The sequence below is a fragment of the Paramisgurnus dabryanus genome, chromosome 21 (assembly GCF_030506205.2).
Source record: "Paramisgurnus dabryanus chromosome 21, PD_genome_1.1, whole genome shotgun sequence".
NCBI lineage: Eukaryota > Metazoa > Chordata > Actinopteri > Cypriniformes > Cobitidae > Paramisgurnus > Paramisgurnus dabryanus.
The window spans coordinates 29,431,395-29,444,359 of record NC_133357.1 but is presented as its reverse complement, the minus strand read 5'-3'; the positions used below and the strand labels follow the sequence as shown (position 1 = coordinate 29,444,359).

The window sequence follows — 12,965 nt, the reverse complement described above, 5'->3', positions numbered from 1 at the left end:
CAAGTGGTTAGGAGTTGCCAGTAGGGGCTTGTGGTGGCGCTGATGAGAAAGAGATATGCACAACTCCACGAGCTGGATGAGCAGCTTTCATTTATTCATACAGTGAGAACAGTGCAGTGTTTTATTCGTATATATTGTTTATGTTAAATCATAATTGTTTACTGACAATTTTTACAACTAATATATTTACATTCAATACAGATGTCTGAAAAGTAAAACAAGATGAGTATAGTTATATGATTAAAAACAAATGTAAACATTCGGTTGCTTATCAGATAGCATGGTTGTAGTACATTGCGGTTACTGTGGCAGCCAAAATACATCATCCTATATGTAATATTAAATAAAACTTTAAATACATTGTTGTTAAATTGTATTGGTTTAATGTTTTCAGTTGATGCCATATGCTTTTTGATTACCAAAATGTTATTTAACTATTAAAATCAGAATTCAGAAAAATGAAAATGGAAAACACGCAATGAGAATAACAGAAATTTGGGACAAAAATTAAACAGATTTCATAGGACACCTACAGATGCAGCTGCTCCACGGCTTTAAAGAATGATTCTACAGCTCCAGAAATACGACATCAAAAAAAAGATCAGAAAAGGAGATTCCTGTGGAAGACACCCTCTTCAGAAAGTCCATACAGTAGCAACAGAACACAACAATCTCAGCAAAGATAAAGAAATTTATAGGTCCACAATATCAACGCAAAGAGTTTAAAAACATTGAGTTTCACACACACTGGCCCTCATGACTGATCCCTATCTCAGTTTGCCAGAGTGTAGGAACACACCTAATGACAACCTCTTCATGTCTTCTAACTTTGTGTAAAAGGTAAACAAACAATTAACTTACGTTTTTGTATATATATATATATATATATATATATATATATATATATATATATATATATATATATATATATATATATATATAATCAAATGTTTTATGTTGGGAAATAGTGATGCCTCACTTGCCTCCCCTTCAGTGGGAAGGCATCTTTCGTTTTTATCTATATAACCAAAATATATTATTGTATCTTGTAAAGAACTGATGTAGTACCAGGTCAAAATGGCCTAAATTCAACGCTATAAACTGGGAAGTGCACGTTACATCCATAAATAAACCCCAATCCCTGCACGCATTGTTTGTCCACCTCTCGTGGACAAACAATGCGTCACAGGCATCTGATTTTTTGCAATTTGCACTCACAAAAGTACAGAAACATTAATAAACATCACTTTGATTTTTGATTTGTGCATGTTTTAATATGAACATGGGACAGAATTGACACAATTTGCACTCACAAAAGCTCAGAAACATTAATAAACATCACTTTGATTTATTTTTATATGTGTATGTTTTCAGATAAACGTGTATCCTCTAATTAGTAAATATACCAAGTTTCGGCTCTCTAGGACAGTGGTTCTCAAACTTTTTCAGCGTGCGGCCCCCCTTGTGTACGGCCCATTCCTTTGCGGCCCCCCCAAAGAAAATTTATGACAAAAAACTGTTCTAAAACTCAACTTTTAATTCAACAAAACATATTGAATGATACAAAGTAGTGCTGTTGGTTAGTAGCCTTTTTTTTTAGGTTTAATTCCACAGAATTCATGATAAATTAATTTATTTTATAAAATGTCATAAAACTGGGGCCCCCCTGGCACCATCTCGCGGCCCCCAGTTTGAGAACCACTGCTCTAGGACATTGGGAAATAGTGATGCCTCACTTGCTTTCCCTTCAGGGGAAGGCATCTTTCGTTTTTATCTATATAACCTAACTCCAGCCACAAACTAACCCCAATCCCCACACTGCGACGACACCCTCTCGTGGACAAACACTGCATCACGGGCATCAGAATTTTTCTAAACCCCCACCCGCTCTTTTTAGCCCCAACTCATTTAACCCTTTTAATCCTAATGTTGGAATATGAACATCAATATTGCTGCCCATTCAACCAAACATTTAACATTTTCAATAAAATGTCATCTCTCTAGGCTACGCTTGCTTCAGCAATAGTTTGTACACATTGAGTTAATAGACTGTGAAGTGAACAAGGTTTTCAGCAAGTATTGTATTAATTATATGTTAAGAACTGTATAGACCCAACAATCTTTCCTACAAAATCATGAATTTATACCCGTCAGATCTGGTATGATGTTACAGTACAATATCAATATGACCCACAAACAATGTTTCAAACACATTGTTAAATCACTCACACAAAGAATTAAGACATCTGAGGGCAAAACAAGAGTCCAACCCAGTGATAGCAATGTGTAGCTTATAAAGTGTCCGGTGAGCTTATACTGCATAACAACAGCAAATATGTCATTCACTCGAGAAATGAGTGACTTAAGCCAGTGGTTCTCAACCTAGGGGCTGTAAGATGGTGCCGGGAGGGGGCCCAGCTTTATGATATTTTATAAAATACATTAATTTATCATGAATTCTGTAAAATTAAACCTAAAAAAATAAGGCCACTAACCAACAGAACTACTTTTTATAATTTTATATGTTCTGTTTAATTAAAACGTTATGTTTCAGAACACATTTGTCATAAATTTTCTTTGGGGGGCCGCGAAGGAATGCACCGTACACAAGGGGGGGGCACACGTTTGAGAAACAAAAAGTTTGAGAACTGACTTAAGCTGCTTCATTGACTTTATTCAGTTCCATATATTAAAATGTCAGACAGAAAGTCTTAAGGTTGACCAAATCACAATATTTTGGATATCTTGCATATGAAAAATAGTAGAAATTATTATAATTTTTTTTAATAACACAATCTTTTAAAATATGAAACATTGTCTTGTATTAAATTTACAAAAACACAAACAAAAACATAGAGGTATTTAAACTGTATGGAGTAATGATTTGAGTACAGACAGTTTTAAGATTAGTGAGAGATAATGTTTCATATTACAGTTTATTGTTTTAATGATGAGAAGCACTATAAAGCACATATTTAAAGTAGAAATGTTGCCATTTTAAAAACTCTGTTTTTCCTCACTGTAAAATAAATGAAATAAAAACAGTGACTCGGACAAAAGGTAATAAAATATGTTTTTTAATTCATCAAAGTCAAAAACCACATGCATCTCCACCCTACTGGTAATTTCTTTATGCTTAGATCCTCAATAGTCAATGTTATACTTTAGACGACATGCTTTCTCTAGCATGGACTCAGTAACATGATTTGTGGGCTGCATTACATAAATGATGATTACATAGACATGAACACACGATTTTGGGTGACACACAAGTTGAGAAGCCTAAAACAGCTTCCTATTACAAACACTGCATAGCTTTACTTAAACCCGGTAGAGGCAAAAGTATAATCTAACACTATTTTCTGGTTAGTCCATTCATTTGCAAACATAACACAAATTTGCACACATATATATGCAACGTTATAAGTGATAAGACACAGCTTCCAGCGTTTTACAGTGCTTCTCAAATGTAATGTTACTCAAGAGTAGGAAGCACAATAGCGGAGTGTCTCTTTTCCCAGGATACATGATGACACAGTGGGCCAGAGTGCTGAGAAAGGCAAATATCAGTAAAGTGCAAATATCAACTGTAAATGTTGAGAGACGGCCGGCATGCTAACCTGACATACTGATGTTGAGTGATGGTAAAACAAGTCAAATGTGATTTCAAGTTGTGACAAAAATAAAAACAAAACTATATGGTACACATGAATCACATCAAATGATTGTTTCCACGAAGAAAAACCTTTTGTCTGCTCAATTTTTTCATTAACGTACACCACCATACAGACTGTAGGTACCCACTTACCCTAACCATAAACCTTTTTAAGTTACCCCCATTGTTCTTCCATCCCTTACTTGTTTTTATTTGTGTCAAATAGGCAATCTTCTCTGAATAAGGTTTATTTGTGCCATTTCTGGATGCTTTTAGAATTGGCAATTAGATAGCAGAAAGACAAAACAGATGATATGTTTCTCCTTAGTGATGATTATAAATATGTTGTAAATGACAAAAATATGATAAAACCAGACAATAAAAGGCTTTTTTGACCCAGGATCATAAAATAAAGATCTTAGGCAGCTGTCCCAGGATCAGTGTGATGTCAATCACCATAAACTGATCAAGAGTCAATTTAGGCAAGTATCCTTTTTTAAATCAATCAGGGGTATCTTAACCAAACCATGCAAATATTATAGTGTGGATATGTACTAAAAAGAATCAGCTGATTTTCTGAGAAAGATTATCTTGCTGTGTCAAGACAAATAAATCAAGTGCTATTGGACAGATTGAGGCCCTTTCAATCCTACCGAAGCTTTGTTTCACCAACAATGACTTGCATCTGTCCTCGGTCTTGATACTAAAGCATAGGTGTGCGTCAGTGGACGCAGAACATTTTTAGTGAATGAACCATCAGAACTTTCATCTTTGATATATTAATAAAAAAATAATCTTAACATAAAAAACATATTCGGTCTTCTTTTTATTTACACAGATATAGTATATGGGAGATTAAAGAGGTTAGATAATGTAGCGTTTAGTTACGTTTTGAAAGTTTCATTGTGTTACGACACTGGTTTGAGAACAGATCGTAGGGATCTGCCGTCTCGCGTTAGCTCTCTGGTTGTGCACATGCAGGGAAGCGGAACCGCTTCTACTTGTTGAAGAACTTCATTGTATGGACAATGTTTCAGGTGGTCTCCCATGCAAGTGATGTCCGCAAACTCCCATCTGTTAACCGGACTAAAGGCCGTGCTAAAACGCCAAACCTGCGAAAAATACAATGGTTACGACTTGACGCTACTAATGTTGTGGACACAATTAACAAGCAGTTACTGCAGATATACTTTACCTTATCTTTGATCTGCCAAGAACGTCTTCCGTCTGAATACTGCTTCCTCTCCCACTGTACCACAACCATGCCACGTGTTTGCAGCAAACTGGCACACACGTCCCTCATTATACGTGACACCATTGATAGCTGACACAGGCTAAAGCCATCCAGAAATCGTGCTACATGTTGAAGTACTTCAAACGGTAATCCGCTCAGGTGATCGCACTTAGGTTCCGTGAGAGTTTCCGATGGAGGTTGCACACCAAACGACCTAAGGTGGCGGTCATGAACAACCTTTGAACCTTGACTGGATGGGCATAATCTGCGTTGGGAGTACGTACAGCCATAATACGCTAATGGACAGCGATGCTCCATCCAGCCGTTGAGCCCAGAATGGATATCTCCGTGAACGTTCCGGAAATGCGAGAGGAATTCCTCTCGACGGAAAAGCTGACCGCACTCAAAGGTAAACATGGAGCCCTCACGTGGAGCCCAGCTCGGTCGTGGCACAAGCTGCTCCAGCGTCAGATCAAGCCGCAGAGTACAAAATGGACTTGGCTGCGAAAGGCGGGGCGCAGCACGATCGCAAGCCGAGGCGGATGCAACCTCTCCAACCATCGTACTCGTTGCCAGGATGGCAGCGGGGAAACTAAAGGTTTGGGTGCCGAAGTCGACCCGTGTGCCGCAGAGCCCGTACACAGCGTCTGATATTCTCCTAGCTCGTGGTGACTCCTCCAAGCAGAAAAGCAGAGCAGCTGCTGTGAAGTCGATTTCGCCAAGGCCCATGGGGTCATCCTGAGGCTCCTGATCTAAATCTGAGGTGTCCACAGCTTTGTCCTCCATTTTGCACTGTGAATGTCTATGGGGGAAGCCATCTGTAAATGACCCTTTTTGTCTATTAAGTGCAAGTGGCATAAAATTTCTGAGCAACTGAAGGTTTTGGAGTTTCCTCTCAAAAGCCCTGTCTTCAAAGTCTAATGCCATCGCAGGCAGTGCACTGTTCCTCTGGACAGTCAGAGTCTGTGCATCTATAGGCTGCTGCAGAGATTCTGATGCCTCCTGCATCAACAAAGGGTCATGTCTTACTTCTGGTCTATGGGGAATTAAAGGACCAAACCATTCTGGACTTTGATCGTGTTCTGTGGTCGATTCCATAATGTGACAGATTGTCTCGTCTTTACAGTCCACAATACTATGAGAGCCATTACAGAAACATTGGATATCCATGTCACTTAATATGTCTGGACACTTAACAGTGACACCTAAGGCTGTTTGGTCACCATCGATACCCCCCACAGCCCCAAGATCACCCTCAACCTCAGACGAAACATCTTTCATGTCAATATCTGTAGACTCTGAAGGTTTTGAATGGGTGAGTTCGCCATTCTCATCAACTGCAGAGACATTCATCGGTTCAGAACCTTTTACAGCATCTCCTAGTACACCGAGGGCAGAGGCCAGGTTCCTGCCAAGCTCCATCAGTGTTTGGTGCTGGGCAGGCTGCAAAACCTCATTTAAGCCACTGACCCCATTGGCTATTTTATCACATTTGAATCTGGTGTCTTCTTTCATCGTTTCATTCAGTTCCCCATTGCGCTCTGAAAGTGATGCTGGCAGGTTAGCGGTTGTACAGTCCGTGTCTGAGGAATTAAGGTGGATCAGGACGTTAAGAGCTGCAGCCAGGCTTTTAGTCGTCTCTACTGTGGTTTGGTAAAGTTCACCGTAATGTTCTTCATGTAGGCCATTAATCCCATTGGTAATCTTGTCTTTTGAGCAGCCTGCTGTAGGATCTCTCTCAACAGTCTCTGCTTGCTCCGATGGAGCCGGCACAACTGCGGCAGACTTTGCACTTTGCCCTGTAGTCAGAGTCTTTTTCTCCGAGCCAGCAGTGGGTGCCAGAGACACGAGTTTGAGTGACGCTAACATGGTGCGCTGGTCCTGAAGGGCGAGTGCCATGTCAAGCTGCTCCACCTCGTCTGCTTCCTGACTCAGTCGTTCATACGAACGATAATCCTCGTCATTCACCGGCCACCTATTCCACTCCATGGTGCAGCACACCACACCTGCAGGGCACACCTCAAGGTGTTGTGCCATCTGGCCACGGGTCAGAGTAAAAGGACATCCTATGCTGTGGTTAAGACATGGCACCCTCTCAAGCGGGCACAGGAGCTTGTGTTCGACAACCTTGCAGCTGTGGAAAATTGCACCGCATACAAAAGGGCAGGTGATGAGGTCACAGGAAATGCCAGGTTCAGGCTTTACCATACATCGCCTGCTTATACAGGAAATGCAGTGAGCATGGGGCTCCTCCATTATTTAAGACGATGACAGCTGCAAGACTGCAAAAGAGCAAAAGGCCCTGACTCACAACCACTGCAAAACAAAAGCAAAACAAAAAATTATTGATAAGACATTCCTACATACAAACTAGGGCTGTCACTTTTCGTTCGAAAATCGATTGCACAATCGATCGGACCAACCAAAAAAAGTTTCGAAAACGAAAATAGGCAATCGATTTTAACCAAATATGTACACTATTAATTTTAAAAGAATTAAACAGTTAAAAATATAGATGTAACAAAACTCACAAACAAGCAGAAAAAGAAAATAAATAATTCCGAAAGTGCAGTAGGTGTGCGAAAGCTAGACAAAAAAAATACCCAGCAATTTTACGCACCTATAGTTTCACGCTTTCAATCGCTGCATCTAGTGTTTTGCAAAGAAAATGGAGGACAACGTCAATAAACCTGTGCAACACGAGAGAGCGTCGAAATTGTGACGTTACAGGAGATGAAGGAGTTATGACAAGGAGCCACCCTTGCGAGCTGACAGCAACCCGCTTTTGTGATGGAAGATTGGCAGTACAAAATACGCAGCTGGCAACGAAGTACCCGAGTTTCCCTGGGACATCAGTGCGGTCGGAGTGCGTCTTCTCAACAGATGGACATATAGTGAATGAAAAGCGCTCTGCTCTTGACCCCTAAAATGTTGATCGACTTGTTTTCCTGACCAATAATTTGTAATGGCCCTATTCTTTTTGGGCATTTCATTACGCCTGCCTAGTGCCGCCTAAGTGTCGGTTACGTTTAATAAAAAAATACACAGCATGTTCTCAACTTCAAGTAAGTCTATTTAAAGTTTCATTTTTGAACAGTTGTTTGAAATGGATCGAATCATTATTTAAAATAATTTTTGAATTGCCTAAATCATAAAAGCAGCCGGTTGAAGCCTGCAGTAATGTTTTTCATTTATGGCAGCAGTCCACTCTGCATATTTTTTAGAGAATGTTGCACTACTGTTGCTGTTTTTTATTCTGCATGAAACTTCATGACAATGAATAAGATTGATGACTTGTGCGTTTCAGGCGCTCTCTTTACATTTGTCTGTTATTTGGTGTTGAAAATGGAAACGTCTTTTTTAGACATGGAAAATCGATTTTACAATCGATTCAATGAACATTTATATATTAAAAATCGAAAATGATTTTTTCACAACAGTGACAGCCCTAATACAAACTCTGTAATACATACAGTACTGTTATACATGCAGTCTCTTTATTAGAATACAACCAGAAAATACAGGAAATTTTTATGTAGAATTAAAAACTGAAGTGTCAAGTATTGAGGGTAAACTCCACTTCCATTTGAGCAATAGCAGGCAACGGCAGGATCTCTTAAACCTAAATAAAATTCTAATTTCCAATTCTAATTGAATGACTTCAGGATTTCAGTCTCCCCAAAAAAACCTCAAGATGTGTTAAGTACCAGAGGTCACGGTCACACTACTGACTGATGCCTAAAGATGACATTTAGTTCTAAATACAGCACACAGCATTACAATTTTCCTTTATCATTTAAAGTCAATACATGCAGAGTTTGAGAAAGACACAGCGGCGATTATGATGCTGGGTATTTGTCTGCTAAATGCACAAGCACAGAGAGCAAGAGACTCTTTAGCGCGTCATCTCATGTCATACATGAGGAGAGAGTTTTATGACATTTTATAAAATACATAAATTTATCATAAATTCTGTGTAATCAAACCTCAGAACAATAAGACTATTAACCAACAGCACAGCATTGTATAATAATATGTTTTATTTAATTCCAATTCTAAGTTTGAGATTGTTTTATGAATTTACTTTGGGTTTGCTGCATAATAGTCCTGGGTCACTTGTAATAATAAATCTAACTCAGCTTCCATCTAAACAAGACTGGTTAATGCTTTTGCTGTCTTGATTGGTTGTATTGTAGTTAAATGTGTATATCCACATGCCTGTTGTGTTTCTTTACAAAGTAGCATTGCCATCTACTGGACTGGAACCTGTAATACAGCTTATTTATTTAGGGTCAGATTTACTAAATGGGACAAAACCCAAAAAAGCACCTACGGGAGTGGTAATATCTGCGGGCTATTTACTAAAAAAAAAGCGCAAAATAAATAACACAGGAGCGCAACAGCTGATTTCCATAATGACCAACGCAATCCACAAAGAGCAGCACAAATTAGATCAGAGTCGAAAATAAGCAGAGCTGATGAAGTGTCCTTGAATTCAGCACCGTGATAATTCGTGGTGTGAAATTCCAGCTAACGAAGCCATAGGACACTGAAAAAAACTGAAGGACAAAAAATGAAGGTTTTATTTACTTCAACAAATAAAATAAAAAAACATGGCTTGGCAAATAATATTTTTGAACAATATCTTTGTTCCTCTGGCATTCCAAATAAACTGTTACATTTTAAAACAATCCTCTGCATTGTACCACACACTCTGTAATGCCTCTTCATTAAACAACGGTGCAAATAACAATCATAATCACACATGCAAACATTAGTAAATTGCGTTGCGTGAATCACTTATAACTTATAATTTTTCTTCCATAAATTTGGCATCTCAAGGGGAAACTCCTAGAAATAAATTTGGGCTGCACGATAAATCGCATGGGATAGTCATGCGCATCTCGTCAGTAAAGCTGGTTTCACAATAAGTAGTAAATCGCCATCACCTGCTTTTGATGTCAGCGATAATTTATGCTTATAATTTATGAGATTGTCAGTGAACTACGGCTTGGTTTAGAAAATGATGGTTTGCGCTGGCGCAAGCTGTTAGTAAATCTGGCCCTTAGTTTTTTCATCATTGTTGTGTAAATGTATGTAGGTCAATAATGGAAACCTTACTTTATTGATGTCATTTCGAGGCAATCCTTGCAAAAAAACTATTTAAAAAAATCCAAGAGTCCAAGATGGCGTCGTTACCGGTAGCTAGTTTTGACATACAGATTAAAATGTGGATATTTTTCACACTATATTGCATTGATTACCCACAAAAGACCTTTATTAACCTCTTGGAGCCGGTTGTTCCCTGATCCCTGTTTTTTTACTAAAATAACTCCAAATATGTTCATCTGAAAGATGATTGACATTTTAATATCAGATTGCTTGAGGCTGAGTAAATCATGGGGTAATTTAATATTTGTCTGGAGGAGTATCGCTTTAGAGAAGCTAAATTCAGAGCTTATTATAGCACAGTACATTAAAGTCCCTCTATAATGAGTTCGAAACTATACAGAAAACTAAAAACAGAAACCTACTAGTCAATATCACTAAACTAACTGGTTGTTAAACTACAAGTTGATATGACCACATATATATTAGCCATAAATGCTTCTATATGAAGTTTAGGACAGTCACAAAAAAAAACTCATACTGTACATCAGGGGTCCTCAACCTGGGAGGGTGTGGGATCTGATATGCTTCAAGGTCAAGTAAAAATACATAAAATGTTCCACTAATAATTTTATACAAAAAATATTTTTATGTTTTTAAACATGCCAAGATATGGTAGTTGTCGAAATAATCTCTTATGTAAAATGTCTAATATTAATATCTAGAATGCTTACAATCTGTCAATAAATCACTATCTGTTGTGGTTTACATGTTGTTCCTCAGTAATTTAGCTGAATTATGTATAAGGCATAATTAACCAAATTGATTGACTGACTTTTCTTATTTTACAAAAAAACTGTACTGCTTCTTTACAAGTTGTTTAGCAATGACACCGCATTGAATCATATAGTCAAACGTCAGCTTTAACCTTGCTATCAAAGTTTGTCAACATGCAGTGGTTACAAAGATTTTTTCAAAACAATAACTTGTTAAACAGTCATCTGACAGAGCTGAATTGCCCAAACGCACTGTACTCAATCATATGCTGTGTAGTTGACGCAGGTCTTCAGGGATGTTGTGGTGATGTTCGGCTCTTCGTTTACTTTGTTTTTGTATTATTATTCTCTCCTGTGGTTAGCCTGTTAGCTAGCTCAACTTTATGCCTTTAACTCACGCGAAACAAAGTACTCACTTACCTGCAGATTCCGTCAACTAACTCCACGCGTCACCCACGCACGCACTTCCCGAGTTTTGTTACTTGTCCCCTCTTAGCGTGAAACGGGACACTTTAAAACACAATCATCGCCGTTAATCCTGTCCAAAAATGCTCAGTCCGGCCGGGACGCAGGTCGATGACGTCATTACGCAAAACCCAGGCGTCAATACGTCGTTGTTTGTTTATGTGAACGCAGCGCAAATTCAAACTTGTCATGTATAGAAAAGACTGGTCATCATCAATATTTGATTTGGCGCAAGGCTTGATGTTGATATTTTTTGTTTATAACAACGTAAAGGAAGTTTCATTTAAAATAATGCACAGAATTGATCCAGTAAAACATGTATAAGAGATGTTTAAATTAAATATTGAATTATTTAATAACGTAAAAAAACATTTATTTTATTGCATTCATACAAAGATATTTTGTGTTAATGTTAATTTAATTACAAGAAAAATTGAATACAGTTGGTCGGATTATATAATGATATACGTCAAAGGAACAGTATGTAACAAATTTATATCAATTAATCATAAAATGGCCCTGATATGTCACTAGACATTAAGAAATAATTTTCATTTCAAATACTTATATCACTGACAACAGTGGTCTGGCCAGGATATTGTCATTTAAAAAGTGGAGTTGCAGCCCTCAACTGATTTATGTTGTCATGTTGTGTATTGGCCACCAGTTGTGTGATTGCAGTACCAGTTTTAGCCACAAGTTTTGTTATTGCAATACCAGTTTTGGCCACAATCCTACATACTTTTCCTTTAATTGTGGAATAGAAAAGGATAAAGCATATGTTATTCAATTACTGGTCTTAAAGTTTCATATAAAGTTTTCTGGTGGTAAGCCAATTCTAAGTCATTTTATAAAGAAGCCAAAGCAATACTGTAATGTGTTGTATAAATGTAAAAAATTAAATAACAAAGCTTCCAGGGTTTCTAATATCATATGCAAATTTGAAAGACAAACGAGACCAAATTTATATGCAATGTCTTCTTTTTTTGTTTTCTCTGGCTATGTTTATGTTATTGTTTTTTATTTGGATTATGTTAATCATTTACATGTGTATACTGATTGCATTTATGAAAAATGCATTGCTATAACTCTCTTGTTGTTTATATGATATATATAAATACATATGTAATTTTGTTGCTATATATTGTTATTTCTACTGTGCTGTGCTTTGTGCAAATAAATAAATATTATTAACCATATTTAAAATGGTAAGAGCATTTAGACTTATTAAACATTACTGTGATTTTGTACATTAGAACAAGGATTTTCATCATTGTTTGAAATATTTAAATTGTTTTTAATTTGCATAGGACTTTCTTTTGTACATTACATTAATACTTGTGTCACAGTTCTGTTATATGTTCACCGTACATGTCTTTTATTATGAAGTTTTGTGTCTCATAGTCATGTCTTTTATTTTGAAAGTGTTCCATTGTCATATGGTTGTCTTTTGATTGCCCATTCCCTGATGTGTCATGTTCTGATTGGTTCTCTGTCTGTATATAAGCCCTCTTGTTTCCCATTGTCCTTGTCAAGCTTTATTTAAATATACTGTATCTATTAGAGGTGGCCATGCCATGCCATGCCATGCCATGCCATGCCATGCCATGCCATGCCATGCCATGCCATGCCATGCCATGGGTCTACAACTCATTTAACTCCCAGTGGTGATATAATTAACTAGATTATAGTTTGGAATGGAATTAGAATTTTACATTACTCTATT

At 37.5% G+C, this 12,965-nt stretch overlaps 1 protein-coding gene across 3 annotated transcripts; it reads right to left on the bottom strand.

The window, feature by feature from the left end:
- Positions 1-3,056: 3,056 nt before the first annotated feature.
- fbxo30b (F-box protein 30b) lies at positions 3,057-11,364 on the bottom strand. 3 transcript variants are annotated; one of them, XM_065286529.1, is made up of 4 exons: positions 11,195-11,364; positions 4,851-7,205; positions 4,544-4,767; positions 3,057-4,358 (listed from the first exon to the last, which is right to left on the bottom strand). In XM_065286529.1, the coding sequence occupies exons 2-3, from the start codon at positions 7,143-7,145 to the stop codon at positions 4,564-4,566; spliced, it is 2,499 nt and encodes an 832-aa protein (XP_065142601.1). In that variant the 5' UTR covers positions 7,146-7,205; positions 11,195-11,364; the 3' UTR covers positions 3,057-4,358; positions 4,544-4,563. The 3 variants fall into 3 exon arrangements, with proteins under 3 accessions (XP_065142601.1, XP_065142599.1, XP_065142600.1); XM_065286527.1 differs by having other exon boundaries at positions 3,057-4,767; XM_065286528.1 differs by lacking the exon at positions 11,195-11,364 and adding an exon at positions 11,028-11,174 and having other exon boundaries at positions 3,057-4,767.
- Positions 11,365-12,965: the final 1,601 nt, after the last annotated feature.

Excerpts from the sequence above, each read along its gene's own strand:
- fbxo30b (XM_065286527.1), bottom strand. The coding sequence starts at position 7,145 with ATGGAGGAGCCCCATGCTCACTGCATTTCCTGTATAAGCAGGCGATGT. Across the intron at positions 4,768-4,850 it reads CTTGGCAGATCAAAGATAAG|GTTTGGCGTTTTAGCACGGC; the intron begins GTAAAGTATATC and ends TATTTTTCGCAG.